At 46.4% G+C, this 20,116-nt stretch overlaps 1 protein-coding gene across 1 annotated transcript; it reads right to left on the bottom strand.

Annotated features, from left to right (window-relative positions):
* Nucleotides 1–1,728: 1,728 nt before the first annotated feature.
* Nucleotides 1,729–18,832, bottom strand: SF3B6 (splicing factor 3b subunit 6). The gene is made up of 4 exons (XM_073568343.1): nucleotides 18,675–18,832; nucleotides 14,782–14,900; nucleotides 2,770–2,908; nucleotides 1,729–2,065 (listed from the first exon to the last, which is right to left on the bottom strand). Exons 1-4 carry the CDS (start codon nucleotides 18,702–18,704, stop codon nucleotides 1,976–1,978), a joined length of 378 nt encoding a protein of 125 aa, XP_073424444.1. The 5' UTR covers nucleotides 18,705–18,832; the 3' UTR covers nucleotides 1,729–1,975.
* Nucleotides 18,833–20,116: the final 1,284 nt, after the last annotated feature.

Genomic DNA, 20,116 nt, shown 5'->3' with positions numbered 1-20,116 from the left:
CTTTCAGGAAAAGATTTCAGTACCTTCATTATCAGAGACAGGATTACAATGATAGATAAAACCTCTATACACAGCTCCATCAATCACAATAGGTGATGTCACAGCGGTGCTCCTCCCCCTCTCTTCACACACGCTCATTAACCCCTTAACGACTGCCGATACGCCTGTTAATGGTAGCAGTTAAGGGTACTTATTCCTCATCGCTGTTGAGAAATAAGGGTATAGCGCCCCCCAGCATCATAAAATCTCCGAGGTCCCAGCTACTGGGGGTAGCTGAGACCCTGGTGAACATGGTGATCACAAATAAAAAAAAAAAAAAAGTCAGATTTACAATTCACTTCTCTCTCCTCTGATATGATCTAACATATCAGAGAAGAGAGAAATGGGGTCCCCCAAGTCCCCACGGGCTTTTTGAAAAGTTAAAAAGAAAAAAAAAAGTGATGACGATAAGGCGGCTAGTGTTGTGCTCACTACTTGGGTTTGCATCGGGTGCTTAGATATCACCTATCCCCGTATGCTTTTTTAGGGCGTCGAACAGCCACGAAACATGCGGGGCAGGGACACGAGCACCCACGATATTTGATGCATACCCGAGCGCCCGATGAAAACTGGAGTAGTGAACACTTGTGCTCAGCACTACTGATGACATAATCAATATGACGACCTAATGTTACCAAATTACCAAAATGCTCACTATACCCCAGGATAAAATCCTTGAGGGGTTTGGTTTCCAAACTGGGGTCACTTATGGGGGTTTTCCTCTATTTAGGCACGTCAGGGGGTCTTCAAATGCAACATGGCATCCAGTCTCGATTCCAGACAATTTTGCTTTCAAAAAGTCAAACATCGCTCCTTCTCTTACGAGTCTTACCGTGCACCCAAACAGTGGATTTCCCCCACATATGGGGATCGGCATGTTCGAGAGAAATTCGAGAGAAATTGCACAACAGATTTTGGGGTCCATTTTCTCCTGTTCCTCTTGTGAAATTAAAAAAGTTGGGGTCTAAATTACATTTTCTTGCGAAAAAAGTTAAATTTTATTCTTTTACTTCCACATTGCTTCAGTTCTCGAGAAGCGCCTGAAGGGTTTAATAAACTTCTTGAATGTGGTTTTGAGCACCTTGAGGGGTGCAGTTTTTAGAATGGTGCCACTTTTGGGTACTTTCTGTCATATTGACTCCTCAAAGTCACTTCAAATGTGAGATGGCCCCTAAAAAATGGTTTTGAAAATTTTGTTGGAAAAATGAGAAATCGATGGTCAACTTTTAACCCTTATAACAACCCCCTCCCCCCAAAAAAATTATGTTTCCAAAATTATGTTGATGTTAAGTAGACATGTGTGAAATGTTATTTATTAACTATTTTGTGTGACATACCCATGATTTAAAAACAAAAAAATTACAAGTTTGAAAATTGCAAAATTTTCACCAAATTTCCGTTTTTCATAAACGCAAGGCATATCAAAGAAATTTTACCACTAACATGAAGTCAAATATATCATGAAAAAAAGTCTCAGAATCAGCGGGATCCATTGAAGCGTTCCAGAGTTATAACCTCATAAAAGTGACAGTGGTCAGAATTGTAAAATTTGGCCTGGTCATTAAGGTCAAAATTGGCTCGGTCACTAAGAGGTTAAATGCTTCAATATAAGAGGTAAGGTCCGAGTCACTCAATGTGGCTAATGTACGTGTGCTGTTTCCTGAAAGATCAATTTACAATCTAAAAAGATATTGTTGGATGTTTATTGCAATCTATGATGAATATGAAACACATACAAGACTGGCGCACTCACCCCAAATCCACAATATGGTCCTCAAACCAAAAAACGGTAGACTCCTTATGTCATGCGGCATTATGAAAAAACAAATACTAAGTCCTCCCAAAACAAGTCCATGTGTCCTTCCCCGACAATAAAACTCAGGAACCAGTGAAGCATCAAAGTATAAAGAAAGAAGAAGAAAATATAAATCCAGCTTTATTTTGGGGGATCGGTGTTGATTCCATATTTTTCTTTCAGTAGCTTGAGCTGTTCCTCTTTCTTCTTGGTGTCCATCTTCTGAAATGCCTGAAAAATAAGAGAATAGAAACACATCCCATTTATATAATATAGCGAAAACAGAAAAATCGAAGTCTCCAAGAACAAAAAAAAAAAAAAAAAGCAGAATGTACAATTTGCATCTGATATTCGGATCACACTTGACCATGCAAGTCAATGAGTTTGTGGAAAACAGCGGACTGCACTCGGATGACATCTGAGCACAGTCAGATCTTCACAGACTGACAGAATGGAGACTTTTTTTTGACATCTTCTCCTCATCCGAGAAAATCTGATGACACTGTAATGAGTATAATCAGCCCGACACAGGTTGTGTACATATATATTTTTTATGCTTCTTTTAATACATGGCCAGAAAACTTCAGGTTTTTATGTTTTTTTTTTTATTAGTGCCAAGTCATTTCAATTTCATTGGGAAAAAAAATCTGCAGCAAAAAGTCTGAAAGAATTGGCCTTCTGCTATTAGAAAAAAAAAATGCACCAGAGATCAAAATCCCACACAAAAAAATGCACTGTGTGAATGATTTTAGAACTCTCATTTATTTAGCCGTTATTGCAAAATGCTGAGATAATTTTGGCACAAAAAAAAAAAAAACCATGAAAAATGCTTTGTGAACACTGACAACCTGCAGAATTTTCCAGCGCATGGCTGGAATCCAGCACTTGTGAGACCGCTGGCTGCGGTGTCACTGGCCCCCGCATGTCGCACTTACCCTGTTTGCGTTGTAGTACAGGACCACCAGGTATCTGTTACACACGTTGAAGCCGGAGAGATGATCACAGGCATTCTTGGCGTCAAAGATATCCTCGTATACGACATATGCGGTGCCCCTGGTCTCCGGTGTATTCCCGCTGCAAGAGACGGAGAAATAAAAACTATAAAACCGCAAAAATGCAAGTGGTAATGAGGGTCTCTGGGGGGATCACAAGAAGAGGGAAAAATGGAAGTGCCCTTTATTATTTCGCACTACCTTTCTGATTAAAGATTAGGCGTGCGCTACATAAAAGATGGCGGCTTCCCATAATCTAACACAGTTGGTTGACATAGAAGACAGTCAGCAAGCTTGTCAATAGAATCGCACCCAACAGTAAATGCGGAGGAAAGATTTGTTATTTTCACACATTACTCAACTGGCTGCTTGAATTGTCCAAATACCTAAACTACAAAGGAAGTATTCTCATCTTAGCAAGTGATGGCCCAGCGCTAGAATGTCACCATATAATGGGAAATGTCTGAGATGTGGGTCCATATGTATCTTCGGAAGTAAGTCCCCTGATCACCCGGTCTGGCTGGTGACTAACGGCAGGTGGCGGAGCAAGTGCCAGCTCTCCTTACTCATTGTTATGTGCTACCATGTCTCCACTGACTAGTGATCAGAGGCCAGCCGGGATGGGGGGGGGGGGGGGGGGGGGAGATCGTCTTCTGAAGACAAGTGTGAGACAATCTCCTATAAAGGCATATCCTATGAAAGTATACCACCATCCCTTTTAATGATTGCTCGTCTCTGAACTCTGGAACCCCCACAGAGTACAAGAATAAAGGGGAAGCAGTCCGGCTTTTGCGCCTTTACAGTTTTTTTTTTCCTTCAGAGCAGCGCTCCCAGCCACACGGAACACAAGCATTTACTTTTAACGCCTGTGTTCAGAGGAAAACCTGAAGAGTGGTGACCCCTTCCTTCTCAGAATCGGTAGGGGTCCCAGAAGTTGGACTCCAGAGATCATTAAGAAATAGCATATCCTAAGTTACTGGGAATGTAATGGGAACAAGTTCTTGGGTCATCGTGGTGGTCCGATACCACAACTCCACCACTGACTGATGACTCTAACCCCCCACTATAACCGCTCCACAAAACGTGCAGGAAGACAGATAAAGGGTTCACATCTCTTCCCGCAAAATGACGTAACTGTAGGTCCAGATTTCCACTGCTTTACTGCAACCAGCTGAACAATTATGTAAGGGGAACGGCTCCTGTTGCGGATGACGCCCGTGCCGACTGCTGCACACCGCTGAGCTTATGATGCATGTGCGGAGACTACACTTAGCGTTGATTCTGACACCAACGCCTCAGATGCTGCCATCAAATGAGACAGCATCAAGTGAGGAGTATGAGAAAAGATAGTGATCCCTCTGTCAGCCCGTCCGCGCCTCTACAGCGTGATCATGGGGTGTCAATAGCAATAAGGAAGCCTAACAAAAGACCACATGTCCACCATAAACCTCAGCATAGAAAACCCTGCCAGAGTCTAATAAGCTACATAATGACCTGTACTACAAAAGTAGTGCAGTGTAGTATCTGTGCGATCAAAGGATCACCGCTCAAGTTCCTTTGTGGGACTTAGCGAGTATTGAAGTTTTTAAAGACTTTTTCAACTACTAGGACAAGCCGGTGGATCAGCTGCACCCCGGACTTCCGCTTCATGTTCAGTTTGTCCGAATGCAGAGACCGTGACACCAGCACTGATCGGGAGCCGGGCATCACGTGTCATTCCACCGCATCACAGCCCCGGGGAGAGAGAGCAGTCACTGGAGGCGAGTATAGGCTTTATTACTTCAATCGGAGCCGAACATTTAGTTTAAGGGGTTGTCCTAGTAGTATATATATATAATCATAACTTTTTCTGAGGACAAAGTGGTGTAGGGACTTGTTTTATTTTTTACTAACATTTTTGTGTTATTGTGACTTCCTGATTATATATATATATATATATATATATATATATATATATATATATATATACACATGCATATACACACACACACTGTATATATATATATATATATATATATATATATATATATATATATATATATATACCAGTAAGAAGTATAAAAATACAGCTTATCGCGGGAATTTTTTTTTTTTTTTTTTAAAAAGCCCTCACACCACTTTGTATACAGAAAAAGAAAAAAGTTATGGGTATCGAAAAAGGGTAAAAGAAAAAAAAAAAAAAAGAGCATGAATAAGATTTATTTGTGCAAATGCAGAAACAAGTAAAAATAAAAACTATATATTTTTGTTATTGTATTGCCTTGCAGATAAATAGGGATTTTTGTGTACTCACCGTAAAATCCTTTTCTCTGAGCCATTCATTGGGGGACACAGACAGTGGGTGTTATGCTGCTGCCACTAGGAGGACACTAAGTAAACCAGAAGTTAACTCCTCCCCTGCAGTATACACCCTCTCGCTGGATGAGATATCTCCAGTTCAGTGAAAAAAGCAGTAGGAGCTTAAACAGTCAAAAATAACCATAACTATGTCAAAACCTAAGAATGCTACAATGAGTCAGTAGGCTAAACAGGGTGGGTGCTGTGTCCCCCATTGAATGGCTCGGAGAAAAGGATTTTACGGTGAGTACACAAAAATCCCTATTTCTCTTACGCCTCATTGGGGGACACAGAGACAGTGGGACATCCTAAAGCAGTCCCTGGGTGGGGAGCATACATCTGCTAATACCCCATGTACCACTGAGTCAACTCTGAGGTACTGCCAATTGCAGGATGCGTCTGCCGAGAGCTGCATCTGCAGAGGCCTGAGAATGAATTTGGTAATGTTTTGTAAAGGTATGCAGACTGGACCAAGTCGCAGCCTTGCAGACCTGTTCTGCCGAGGCCTGGTGCCAAATGGCCCAAGAGGAGCTCACTGACCAGGTAGAGTGTGCCTTAATCCCCGCTGGGACAGGCGCATTCCTGACATGGTAGGATTCCTAAATCGCTAAGCGAATCCACCTGGTTAGCGTTGCTTTTGAGGTGGCTAGGCCCTTCCTATGCCCCTCTGGAAGTATGAACAGGGCATCTGACTTGCGGAAGGGAGCCGTCCACGAGATGTACCATCTCAGCGCCCTAACCACATCCAGGGTGTGGAGGGCCTTCTCAATGCGATGGACTGGCACCGGACAAAAGAAGGCAAAACAATTTCCTCGTTGAGATGGAAAGAGGAGACGACCTTGGGCAGGAAGGACGGGGACGTCCTGAGAACTACCTTGTCCTGATGAAAATTCAGGAACGGAGAACGGCAGGACAGGGCTGCCAATTCAGAAACTCGTCTGATTGACGTAACTGCCACTAGAAAGCCCACTTTCCAAGAGAGGAAAGTCAATGACATGTCATGCAGCGGTTCGAAAGGAGCCTCCTGTAAGGCCCCGAGAACCAGATTAAGGAGGCGTCACATGGGAAACTCCTTCAATAAACGTCTTGACATGAGGTTTGGTGGCAATTTTGCGTTGGAAAAGCACTGACAAGGCGGAAATTTTGCCCTTGAGCGAGCTAAGCGCGAGGCCTAATTTAAATCTGGATTGAAGGAACTCCAATATGGCCGGAATGGAGAACACCAGAGGGGAATGACCATGATCCTTGCACCATGAAAAGAAGATTTTCCAGGTGCGGTGATAGGTACGCCTGGATACAGGCTTTCTAGCACTAATCATGGTGGAAGTCATGTCGAGAGAGAACCCAGCCTGTGCTAAAATCCAGGATTCAACGGCCACGCCGTCAAAGACAGGGCCCCGGAGTTCTGGTGGTAAATCAGGCCCTGAGAAAGCAGATCCGTGCGATCTGGAAGTCCCCAGGGGACATCGGCGGCTAGTTGTATTAGTTCTGCATACCATGCTCGGCGCGGCCAATCTGGCGCGACTAGGATCACTGGTACACCCTCCGCTCTGATCTTCTTGATGACACTCGGAAGCAAGGGAAGAGGGGGAAAGATGTACGGAAGCCGGAACCGGTGCCATGGCAGAACTAGGGCGTCCGCTCCGATGGCGCATGTATCGCGCGATCGGGCAATGAACCGAGACACCTCGTTGTTTAGTCTGGAGGCCATGAGGTCCACATCCGGAGTCCCCCAATGATGACAAATCTGGTGAAAAACTTCCGGAGGAAGAGACCACTCTCCCGAGGCAATGCCTTGGCGACTGAGAAAATCTGCCTCCCAATTTTCTACGCCCAGGATGTGAATTGCTGAGATGGTCGAATGGTTGCTCTCGGCCCAATGGAGGATGTGACTTACTTCGTGCATGGACATCCTGCTCCAGGTACCTCCCTGGCGGTTGATATACGCTACAGCCGTGGCATTGTCGGATTGGATCCTGATGGGGTGACCTGCGAGGAGATGGTGGAAACTCCGTAGAGCAAATCTGATCGCTCGTATCTCCAAAATGTTGATGGGGAGACGTGACTCTCAGGTCGACCAACGACCCTGTGCCGTGTGGTGATGAAAGACCGCACCCCAGCCGAGAAGACTTGCATCGGTGGTTACTACCAACCATCTTACTGGGAGAAAAGACCTCCCTTGATTCAGGGAGGACCTCAGAGTCCACCACCTGAGGGCTTGCCTGACCCGCAGGGACAGAAGAATCCGACGGTCCAGGGAGAAATAGGTTCTTGTCCCAAGCTAACAGCAACGCATGTTGTAAGGGACGGAGATGGAACTGCTTCCATAGCAGCCACCATCTTTCCGAGAACTCTCATGCTGAAACGAATGGAGTGAGAAGCTGGAGGGGAAAGAGACCGCACTGCCTGCTGTAAGGCTTGCGTCTTTTCTGGAGGGAGAATGACCAACCCGCGGGAAGTGTCCAAGATCATTCCTAAAAAGGAAATCTGCTGAGCCGGTTTCGAGGAAGATTTGCGAAGTTTATCTTCCACCCCAGGTGCGAAAGTGTATTTACTGTTATCTTCACGGATTCCTCGCAGACTGGAAGGGACGGACCCTTGATGAGCAGGTCGTCCAGATACGGTAACACCACTACTCCCCGAGAGTGGAGAATGGCCATGACAGCCGCCATGACCTTGGTAAAGACCCTGGGGGCAGTGGCGAGTCCGAAGGGCAAGGCAACGAACTGGAAGTATTCCTCGTGAATTGCAAAACGCAGGAACTGCTGGTGAGACGGGCAGATCGGAATGTGATGGTAAGCGTCCTTGATGTCGATGGATGCTTGGAACTCTCCTTTTTCCATGGAAGCGACAACTGATCGGAGAAATTCCATTTGGAATCACCGAACCGTGACAAACTGATTTAACAGTTTGAGATCCAGAATGGGTTGCATCGTCCTGTCTTTCTTTGGAACCACAAAAAGGTGTGAATAAAATCCTCTGAATCTTTCGTGATGAGGGACAGGAATGATGACTCCGTCCCTTAAGAGAGCCTGAACAGCCTGAAGGAAGGCTCTTTTCTTTCCCTTGGGGGGAGATGAAAGGAAAAAGCGAATTGGAGGAGGAGAGGGAAAACTCTATCTTGCATCCGGAGGACACCAGCTCCCTGACCCACTTGTCGTGGACGACTGCGAGCCAGGTGTGGCTGAAGGAAAGTAGGAGACAACCTACTCTGTCAGCGTCCGCCGGATACCGCAACAAGTCATTGGGTAGATCTATGAGATCTGGCTCCCCAGGATCCAGAAGCCCTAGGCCTGGGTTTCCAAGAGCGGTTAGGTCTGTATGAGACCTGGGAGCCTCTGTCTCCGCGCGGAGACAGACCTGATCCGGAAGAGAAGGTAGAGGAGGACCAACCGGAGTTGTTGCGAAAAGATCGAAAGCGCGTCGGCTGTTGGCTGCGAAGCGGCAGAACAGCCTTTTGTTGAGGAAGGAATTTACTTTTCCCCCGGTAGCATCAGAAATGAGCAGATCCAGTTTCTCTCCAAAAAGACAACCCGTTTGAAAGGGGAGAGAAGTCAACGATCTTTTAGATGTGGCATCCGCCCGCCAGTCGCAGAGCCATAGGGCTCTTCTAATGGAGATCGCATTAGCGGCAGTTTGAGCAGCGCAATTGGCGGCATCAAAAGAGGCGTCCACTACAAAGTCCGCTGCGTGAATTATCTGCCTGGCGACCATGGTTGCCTCCGGAGGAAGATTACTTCCTTCCAGGGCACCAATCAAGACTTCTGTCCAAGCGGCCATTGCCTTAGTGATCCAAATTGCCGCGAAAGATGGAAAAACGCTGCTCCTGACGCTTCAAAAACTGAACGGGCAAGATAGTCAATCTGACGATCGGAGGGGTTTCTGATTGAGGACCCCTCAGAAACCGATAGAAGCGTTTTTGAAGCAAGACGCGACACAGGCGGGTCCACCAGAGGGGACTGTAACCAATCCTTCATTAGGTCTTGATCAAAAGGGTATTTAGCGTGAGTAGACTTTTGCCCTGTGAACCGCTTATGCGGACAATCCCTATGTTTCTGGACAATTTCCTTAAAGTCCGAACGGCTGGTAAATAACCTGCGCACACGCTTGGCTTTCTTAAGTGAGATAGGATGTGTTGGAGCGGGAACATTATCCTCATCCAACTTCAGAATCCTGTTGACTGATTCTATAAGAGAATCAAGCGCCTCTTGATCAGTTGGGGGATTCTGAGGGGCTGACGTGTCAGATTCGAATTCAGCGTCGTGCTCACTGAGAATTCCAAGAGAAGGAGAGTGAGAGACAGGAGTCGCAGATGCAGAAGCACGAACGGGGCTAGGGGACGCGTCATGGGTCCGCTTTCTAGAGACCTGACCATCCCTTGAACAAGTATGGCCCCTGCTGGTGGACGGTTCCCGGCCGACGGCAGAGTCTTCCTCGGGAGGTAAGGACGCCTTCTGGCTTAAGAGTCCTCCCGGAGGGAGAATATAGCCTGGGTGAGAGACTACACCGACTGTGACAGGGACGCAGCCCACTCAGGGGTACTAAACGCAGGAGGCCCGTTAGCAGAGGCGGCGAGGGGCGATTGAGCGCAGGTCGGGGCGCAGGCCAGGTTGCAGTCCGTGCATAACGGATTAGCCTGTGCACTGGGTAAGGCAGACTTGCAAGTGGTACACATGGTAAAAAACGCAGTGTGCTTTTTAGCAGCCCGTTTAGCCTCCTTAGATTGAGACATAGCGCTCCTGAAAGGGTTAACGGCAGAGTCTGCTGCAGCTGCAGGCAACGTGCCATGAAGGGGTTAAGCTTTAATCTGAGGGCAGATGCAGGTTACCCATGGTCCTGTGCTGTGTCCCCCGGGAGGTATAGCGGTGGCCCTGCGGTGTCACCTGGTATCCGGCAGAATGCACGCCTCACAGCTCGTGTCCAGAGCAGGATGAGGTAAAAAGACATGGCCCCCGAGATTAGAATTGCGCGTCTCGTCAGGGATGAGAGGCACCAAGGCGAGTGGGCGGCGATAATAGCGCGGCGCTGTTCAAATTGCGGACTAGTAGGCCGGAAAAGCCGGGGGCTTAAGTTTTGAGCCTACCCGCGGTAGGCGCTGGTGGGAGGGGCGGCGCTAGTGGGCGGTGCTATTAAAATTGCGGCCTAGCAGGCCGGGGACTAAATTTTTCGGGCTACCCGCGGTAGCGCCGAGGGGGGGGCGCAATGGGGGGCCGGTGCACAGCTGATGACTCTACGTCAGCGCTTCTCCCGGGGGCCAGAACTCGACCCCATACCTCAACTCCAGTGCTCAGCCCTGTCCGGCCATCCATGCAGGCTCTCATCCTCCTGAGCTGATGTAGCAGAGCTGGAGGGGTTCTTTAAGTGCCATGCTCAATCGATCCTCCCTATGATAGGGGGATGGAGAGCTATGGGGCTGATTCAGGGCCGACATAAGCGCTGTCCAGTCTTCTCCATTCCGTGCGCCTGCCCTCATATCCATGGATTACCGGACTACGGTCGTAAAGATCATCCCCAATATTGCTAGAGGAATCAGCCCCAAACGTCACAGGAAAGTGTACGGGGAGGTATACTCCGCGGACTTGCCTGTTGGTTCGGGGGGAGAGCGGGCCGTAGAAAGGAACCGTCGCCCACTTCACTCGGTTAATTAAAAAATAAAACTTTACAGAAATTTTCAAAAATAAAATAAAAACGGTGGGGTCTGAAACCAGACCCAAGTGCCTCCTACAGACACTAAGCAAAGAACTGGAGAAATCTCAGCCAGCGTGAGGGTGTATACTGCAGGGGAGGAGCTAAGTTTTTTCTGGTTTACTTAGTGTCCTCCTAGTGGCAAGCAGCATAACACCACTGTCTCTGTGTCCCCCAATGAGGCGTAGGAGAAAAAAAAAAGATAACATCTCAAGTGTACTTAATAGGGATTGGTTTTTAACAAACAAGTAAAACCATCCTACGGCTCCGCTTTTGGAAGAAAAAAAAAATAATTATATATATTTTTCTAAGTCTGTGATAAAGGCTAAAAGTGGCTGTGACGTCAAGGGGGTTGACAATAAGAGACAAAACTTTTAAAGTGATATAATAAAAAAAAACAAAAAAAAAAAAAAAAACACTACAATTACCGTATATACTCGTGTATAAGCTGACCCCCCTAATTTTGCCACACAAAAAACTGTGAAAACTTATTGACTCATGTATAAGCCTAGGGTGGAAAATGCAGCAGCTACTGGTAAATTTCAAAAATAAAAATAGATACCAATAAAAGTAAAATTAATTGAGACATCAGTAGGTTAAATGTTTTTGAATATCCATATTGAATCAGGAACCCCATATAATGCTTCATACAGTTCATGATGGGCCCCATAAGATGCTCCATACAAAATACACCCCACATAATGCTGCACAAAGGTTAATAAGGGCCCCATAAGATGCTCCATAGAATAATATGCCACATATAATGCTCCATAGATTATTCCCCCCTAAAATGCTCCATAGATTATGCCCCCATATGCTGCTCCACAGACTATGCCCCCATATCCTGCTCCATAGACTATGCCCCCATATCCTGCTCCATAGACTATGCCCCCATATCCTGCTCCATAGACTATGCCCCCATATCCTGCTCCATAGACTATGCCCCCATATCCTGCTCCATAGACTATGCCCCCATATCCTGCTCCATAGATTATACCCTATATGCTGCAACAAAAAAAATGACACCTCTCCTCACAGGGGGCCAGGGCCGGGTTCAGAGCAGGCAGGGACACCGACGCGCTATGGGGGACAGGTGCCGGTGTCGCCGCTCGCTCAGGACCCAGCATCTGAGATATTCGCCTGTCTCGGGTCCATCGCTGCTCGCCGCTATCTGCCGAGTCATCTGTCAGTGACTGTTTAGGCAGCAGAGAAAGAAGGAAAGAAAAGGCCACAAACCGGGGATCACCCTGGATAGGAAGTAGCATAAATATTACAAATTTTATTGAACACAGCAAACAGCAACAAAATCTATGTCCCCTGACGAAGCCACTAAGAGTGGTGACACGTGTCGGGTCTCTGGCCCAGCCTGCTCAACTCCTCTCTCATGGGTTTTATATTGCACTAATTTGAAAGGTTGTGTATTGGTGAGGGTGGTCATGGATATTTGCTCTTGTTACTTGGACCCCCCCCCCAGCCCCCCTTGGTCTGTATGTTTTGGTTTGCCTCTTATGCCTGATTTCAGGCCGAGGTTTCTATACTTGGGGCTTTTCCTGCACACTAATTATTTTTTCTGCATGCATAACTGCATTCACATCTTGTGTTATTTTGGGTTGGATTTGTATCTTTTTTTTTTGCATTTTTCATATTATTGACGTTTTTGACTCATTTATGACTTGTAGTGTATATATGTGGGTTTATAAAGCCTCAAAATTGAGGAATTTGTTTACATGGACCTTGGGTTTAGGGCATTATTCCCAGTAACAGTGGTAGTGGGTAACAGGTGGGTTGCTCTATTACGAGCATTGTATATTTCCTGTGTCACATGTGTGACCATTTTTAAATATTTTTAATAGATTTTGTTGCTGTTTGCTGTGTTCAATAAAATTCGTAATATTTATTTATGCTACTTCCTATGCAGGCTGATCCCCGGTTTGTGGCCTATTCTTTCCTTCTTTGTCTATTGCATGTTGTTTATAGGCCAGGGTTGGATCCCCTTAAAATCTTTTGGTGGTGCCCCCGTCTTTCTGTGTTATATTTAGGCAGGAGAGGACGCGGCGTGCACTAACCCCGTCATCGCGCCCTCTGCTGCCTAAACGTCACTGACACAGGATGCAGCAGACAGCAAGCAGCGATGGACCGGGGACAGGTGAATATTGGATATACTTACCCCCTCCTGACGAGGTCTCTGAAGCCCAGCTTCTCCCACGATCTCACTTCCTTCCTTCAGTGGTCACATGCTATCGCTCATTAAACTCATGAATATGCGCATATTCATGAGTTTAATGAGCGGTACCACGTGACCGCTGAAGGAAGGAAGGGAGATCGTGGGAGAAGTGTGGGGGGGGGGGGGGCGCAGCAGAGACGCGTCAGGGGGGTTTAGTATGATCTCTGACACCCCCGCTCCCCCTCCCCGGCCGATGCCCAGGTATATGACTCGTGTATAAGCCGAGAGGGGGACTTTCAGCCCCCAAAAATAGGCAGAAAATCTCAGCTTATGCATGAGTATATACGGTACCTCTTGGAGTGGTGTCGGTATTAAGACCCTGCATCCAGCAGGGAGCATCTCATGACCACCATTTCATAGGAAGAGACATCACACAACCCCCCTACATTAATGCCAGGTGACTGGTGGAGGACAGAGGACCAACTGGAAAGAAGGGGAACCGATCTGTTCCTTTTTATTTAAATGGGCGCTCTGTACCTACAATGCCAGAGGCTGAGACATAAAACAGTGACGTTCTCGCTTTCATGACTTCATTGTCGGGTGTTTCACATCTCATACTTTGTTCTGATTAAATGCATTTACTGAGTGTCTCAATATAACTTGTGCAAGAGGAGAAAAAAAAAAAAAAAGAAAATTACTTTATTTAATGCAGTTTCTTGGAATCGATACTAAAGCTAAAAACGCAATCGCTCATCGCATCTGTCAGAGCCGACAGGACAGCGCGCGGCCGTGTAATGGGTTATTCTGTGTACAACACATATTGAGTTTCCTGTAATGTCACTCAGGAGGGGCCGAGCCGCCGCCATTATGTCACTTCCAGTAATGGGAAAATAATTGCTATCTTCTCCAGCGGAGGAGAAAGAAAAAAAAAAACATATGTTCATGTCTGGCTCAGGCCGATCACCTGCCAGGATTATATAGGTCCCTGGAGAACAGCGTCATGTGACATTACCCAATATCCTGTCACTTTGCTTTACTGATCTAAAAAAAAAAGTGGTTTAAAATTAGAAAAACCATGGCTGCTTTCTTCCAAAAACAGCGCCCCACCCGTGCACAGTTTGTGCATGGTATTACAGCTCAGCCAATACCACCACACAAAACCTGCGGCGAAAAGACCCTGTTGTGGGAGAAAGCAGACGTGAGATGTGTTTCTGTAATCGAAGATCTTCACGGCTCATGGTACGGCTGCATCAAGAGAAAAGTTTAACACTTTGAAGGCAGAAACACTTTCTGCTTTCCAGAAAAATAAAAGCAGCAAAACATAAAAAAAACAAAGCGATGATAGATGGATAAACCAGCTGCCTGCTGCACTAGTACAGACCCATGCGGGGGTCCGATGGCATCTGCCACCGAGACATCAGCAGCAGATCTGCACGTTGCTCGGTGCAGCCTCCATCGACCGGCCTCGCTTTCCAGCACATTCCACAGCTGATCGATTGGATTGGGATCTGGAATATTTGGAGACAAGTCATCACCTTGATCACGGCCTTATTCATCCATTTCAGTGCTACACAGTGGTCAGATCCCCCCTCCTGATCCACAAGGTGTCCCATTACCTTCTGCACAAGTTATAACCCTTTGATAATTTTACAACTTACTTTATTGCTTCCTGCATCAAGTTCATAGTTATTTTCAGATCTGTGCTTGCAATCAATGAATAACATCATCTCTTGTTTAAGTACGTTTATGCCGAAAACATCACAACTTACACTCTGATCTGCCGGATGGGGCCGTATTTCCCAAAGATGTCGTACATTTCCTCGCCGGTGATTTTATAAGGCAAGTTTCTGATATACAAGATGCGGTTCACCTCTGGGGGTAACCGGATCTGGAAAAGAAAAAAAAAGGCAACAATGAAAATCTGTATGACATGGCAATAACACAATATACACAGAGGATCGTCCAGAGCATCAAATCTGCAAGCAGAATCAAGCAGCGGACCGGAGACTTATGTGCCTCTCTGCTTAGCAATGCAGGCCACTGCCATGGGTAGGCGCCATCTTAGTCTTTGTGCTCTTGTATACACAAGATCTGTTGTATCACATCAAAGCATGTGAGTCACAAGCATAAAAGCTTTAACAATGGCGAGGAAGATGCTGTTCCTCCTTTCTGCTGCTGCTGCCGTCCCCTTATATGTGCTCCTGGCTTTCTCTTGCTGGTGATTGGCTGCAGCGTTGACCTTTCATCTAAGCAGAAGAAACACTGATTTGGAGAAGCCAACACAAATAAGGAGCAGCGGGTGTCTGTCTGGTGAATATTAACAAAAAGTGTAAAAGCAGCAGGAACAGGTTTAAGCCCAAAAGAATGGACTGATCCTTAAAGGGATTGGTCTCATCTTATTAAATGCGTGATATTGTAAAACAAGTAACCATGCAACTTGTCTCATAAGTAATCATTTCTATTCTTAAGGGTTTTTTAATTCTACATTTTAATGTTCACTGCCTAGGTTACCGGCCATCCTGCTGCATATCAGGGGTGGCCAGTCTCCTAGGCAAACGTTTTGCTTTAGGCTATGTGCCCACGTAGCGATTCTGGAGCAGAATAAACCCGAGCAGAATCGCACACCCTGCTCCCGGGAAACCGCATGCGGTTTTTGACGCGCTTTTGTAAGCATTTGTCAAGTGTTTTTGCATGCGTTTTCCTAAGCGGTTTTGGCCATATAATTGATGGTATGCGGAATCGCGTGTGATTCCGCAAAATTAATGAACATGCTGCGTTTTTAATCGCTAAGGCCTCTTTCACACATCCGGCTTTGTGTCTCCGGCGCCATGCGGCGAAAAGCTGTAGGGGCGGATCCGGGATGTGCCGGAGACACCGGATGCCTGTGTGGCCGGATACGGTGGCGCCCACATTTAAAAGAGCAGCACGAGACTCAGTCTCCGCGCATGCGCTCTGAGAAAAACCGGTCCAGCGCTGTCAAAAAACGTTGCAGCGAACTTTTTTTGCAGACGCCGGACGGCTACTTTTTTGCCGTATCCGGCAAAAAACGGATGCGCCGCATACCCATCCGGCACGGTGCGGCGACAATACAACTCTATGGGACAAAACCGGATCCAGTTGTTCCAAATTTCGCCGCCTTGTGCCGGATTCAAAAAGCCGGATGTGTGAAAGCAGCCTAAGCGATTCCGCAGCGGTTAAAAACGCACCATTGGCACAACATGCGTTTTTCATTAAAAATCAATTGGATGCATTTCTTAAGCGTTTCTGCAGCAGAATCGCTTGTCTAAAAGCACTGCAGAAACGCTTAAAAAAAACACGCTACGTGGGCACACAGCCTTAAAACGCTGCTCTGAAACTGGCCGGACTAGTAATTAGTGGCAAAGTTGGCTCTGCTCTCCGCATTAGAGAGTGCACTGCTCGGGCCATTGATGTAACCATGCCACTGGTCCAAACTGTCAGTCTTCAGGAGACACAAACTGGAAGCCAGGTGGCAAGTAAGGTGCTTCATTAAGATGCATTAACAGGTGAGAAAACTCTAATAAAGGATTAAAGGTCAGCTGCAGTGAAAAACAAGTGCTACCTATGGACGCTTCCATGCGTGCAGCTCTTCCCATGATCTGCTGAAAGTACTAGGGTCACTGCTTACAACTGTCCATAGATGCATCAGGTGACAGCTGCAGAACCCCCATAACCCTGTGTGATCTACAGTTGCCACTGAGGGGTGGCCAAACTTTCCGTCTCATAGAATCACAGAATCGTAGAGTTCATCATAAAGTCCTTCTCGTTTCGCCCCTATACGCCTACAGCAATGCTGCTGCGCTGCAGCTTCCAGCATGATCAGTTGTCAAAAATGATGGAAACACAGGGATGAAAAAAATCCAGAAGAATCGGATGATCATGGGAGATTGGGGGGGGGGGGGAGAGGCAATTTCTAAAAAAAAAAAAAAAAAAAAATTAAAAAAAAAAAAAGAAGCTTGGCTACATTTTATTAATACACTTAAATTTCTGGAATCCAAATAGGTTCCAGAATAGAAACAACCTGAGCTGCGACAGCGATCAAACGCCAGGCAAAGGTCTTATTCAGTTGCAGCAAGCAGAGATCTCAGAAACAGAGAGACGAAGCCTTAACTCCTACAGCAATTAAAGTGATTGTTAATGGAGAGGGGGCTGAGAAATATACAACTAAAAGTATTTGCTGGAAAACCAAATAAAAATGAATAAAACGTCCTAATGAGATTTGATATAGAGAATCTATGCTGTGCCACAACGAATCAGTAAGTGGAGGTGCTGGGATTGTGAGTAGAGAGGGCAAGAAATTGAGATTGGCTGTTATATAACCCTCAGGTATTTACAGAACACTGGAAATCTCCTTTAAGGCCAATTTTAATGTCTGGAGACATTTTATTTTCCTTTTTTAAATAAATGCATTTAGTGCTAAAAAAAATATCATTTTTCCAATTTGGTTTCTTATAAATTTTGTTCTCTTTCTTTTCCTACACATTCAACTTTGATGTGGTCAGAAATCAGTGGATCGGATAAAAAGGAGTTACAAACTCACCCAGGAAACAGTCAGAATGAGCTCACTGACAGATTCTCAGTTGACTCATTCTGTAGCCAGCAATAGACAGTGCAATACAGGAGCTGTAGAAGGCAAACGGTGCAAAATTTTAAAAGTGGTTATCCAGGACTATATTTTTTTTTCTTTTAATGTGGGCCTAAAGATAGACACACAGGTAGTTGCACCCAGCGCAAATCTCTGCCAGCACAGAGCGGTCATACACTTCTATCTGCAATTCAGCGGCTTCCACTGGCGATGCCGACAGAACACAGGCTTCTCTTCCCCTCTGCTCTGTTGACAGCATGTGACTGCCAACGTCATGTTGATTGACAGTCGTCTGTTCGCCGCATAACTGGTGGCAGACAGCTGTCAATCAGCGTGATGTCGGCAATCACACCCCATCAACAGAGCGGAAGGGGGAGAGCTGCTCTGCCAACATGAAGCAGCAGAATCACCAGCAGGAAAGGGCAGTCACCGCCAAATAGAACAGGCAGGCAACTGCTATCTAGTTAACTACCTGCCTGATAGAAAAAAAAAAAACTATACGCATTTAAGAAAAAAAAAAAAGTGTCCCCAAAAGGTGGACTATCCCTTTAAATGACATTTCCAGTTTTCTGTAAATACATTGGGTTATATGACAGCCAGTCCCCCCTGCCCCAGCTGCTGCCTTCCTGCACAGCATTTTTCCCTCTGTATCAGTGCTGTGAATGTCGCAGGCAGTGACCGCTCACACCACCAGCTTTTTTGGGGGGGGCTGAAAGCAAAGGACAACCCCTACAACCCTCTCTGACATTTTTCCAATGTGCAAGGAAGGAGAATAGTAATGGCCGTCGCGTCTCCCCACCGGAGTCTTTATCTGAAGGGGTTGTCATCACATATTACACCATATAGGGCTGATGCAGCAGTACTACAGCTCCCAGCATGCCCTGTGGATGTGCTGTGCCAATGATGAACAGGCAATGCTGGGACTGGTAGTACGCCACAAGTCCTACAGAGAAACCGCTCCATACCCAACATCACATGTCCATGATCCAGAGCCCCATTATAGGGCGATATAATGGCCGCCTTCCCTCCCGGCCCCGCACACCCTCCCACAGGACTCACATTCGCTCGTTTCGCCGCTTGCATCGCCATCGTGGCAGCCGATAACGAGAAACCCCCGGAGACGACGAAATAGAAGCAAGTCTGAGAAACCGGAAAAGGAAATCCGCGACCTGTGACGTCATCACTACGGGCGCACAGCCATCCGCCGCGCTAGACCGGAAGTGCATCATGTCATGTGATCGCGTTACGCGGCGGCCATTTTTAATGTGGGCAAGACTCGATTTTTCGTTTGCTTTTATTTTGATTAATTTTATGATATTATGTGCATTTTTTTAATTTGAAAAAAAATCTTACCACGTAATGTATATATCGAACAACGCTCCCCTTTACTATCTAGTTATAACCCGCACCTTCTAACCATTTTCTGACCTTAGGGTGTGTGCACATGGTGCGGATTCTTCTGCAGTTCTGCAGCAGATTTGGCCCTGCAGAGCTGCAAGTGACGTGCAGTACCATTTAAGGCTATGTAAAACAAAAACCGCTGTGCACATGCTGCAGATTTTTCCGTGCAGATTTGGTGCCGATTTTAGGCTATGTGCACACGCTGCGGTTCTTGCTGCGGTTTTGGCCGCTGCAGTTCTGCAGACAGTGTACAGTAGCATGTAAGTCTATGGGATTTACATTCTGCTGTGCACATGCTGCGGATTTTTAACTGCGGAAAAGCTGCGGTTTTGAATCCGCAGAAAGAAATAACATGTCACTCCTTTTCTGCGGATTCTGCTGCAGTTTACCATCTCCTCCATTGTAGAGATGATAAACCACAGGACATTTTACCTGCGGTTTTACCTGCAGTTCCGCAGATACAAATCCGTAGACCAATCCGCAGTGTGTGCACATAGCCTAAAACTGCAGCATGTCATTTCTTTTGTGCTGTTCTGCTGCAGTTTTAGGCTATGTGCACACACTGCGGATTCACCTGTGGGTTTTTTCCTGCGGTTTGCCCTGTGGTTTCACACCTCTACTATGTTAAAGGTGTGAAACCGCAGCAGAATCCGCAGAAACAATTGACATGCTGCGGGAAAAAAAAACGCAGCAAAACCGCGCGTAAAAAACTGCAGCGGGAGCACTGCGGTATTGAAAACCCATAGGCTAACATGGTAAAGTACCATGTCTGCGGAACTGCTGCAGTTCTGCAGGGCCAAAACCACAGCGGAACCGCAGCAAAAACCGCAGCGTGTGCACATAGCCTTACATCTGCTCCATTATAGAAATCCGCAGGTGTAATCTGCAGGGAAAATCCGCACAAAAACTGCACTAAATCTGCAGGTAAAACGAGGGTCATTTTACCTGTGGATTTAGCAAAATCTGCAGGGAAAATTCCACAGCAGAATCCGCAGTGTGTGCACACACCCTAAATGCAACTATGAAAAGTAGTGATGTAACCACAATGGGTGACAGTTCTCAGAAACTGACAGAACTGTAGGCTTTATCGCCTGTCTAGC

The sequence above is a fragment of the Dendrobates tinctorius genome, unplaced genomic scaffold (genome assembly GCF_039654945.1).
Source record: "Dendrobates tinctorius isolate UK_male_01 unplaced genomic scaffold, ASM3965494v1 ptg000021l, whole genome shotgun sequence".
Taxonomy (NCBI): Eukaryota; Metazoa; Chordata; class Amphibia; order Anura; family Dendrobatidae; genus Dendrobates; species Dendrobates tinctorius.
Note: the sequence above shows the minus strand (reverse complement) of the source record. Positions and strands in the feature narration are given on the sequence as shown.

Excerpts from the sequence above, each read along its gene's own strand:
- SF3B6 (XM_073568343.1), bottom strand. The coding sequence starts at position 18,704 with ATGGCGATGCAAGCGGCGAAACGAGCGAAT. Across the intron at positions 2,909-14,781 it reads CCCATCCGGCAGATCAGAGT|CGGGAATACACCGGAGACCA; the intron begins GTAAGTTGTGAT and ends CGTCTCTTGCAG. Across the intron at positions 2,066-2,769 it reads TGTACTACAACGCAAACAGG|GCATTTCAGAAGATGGACAC; the intron begins GTAAGTGCGACA and ends CTTATTTTTCAG.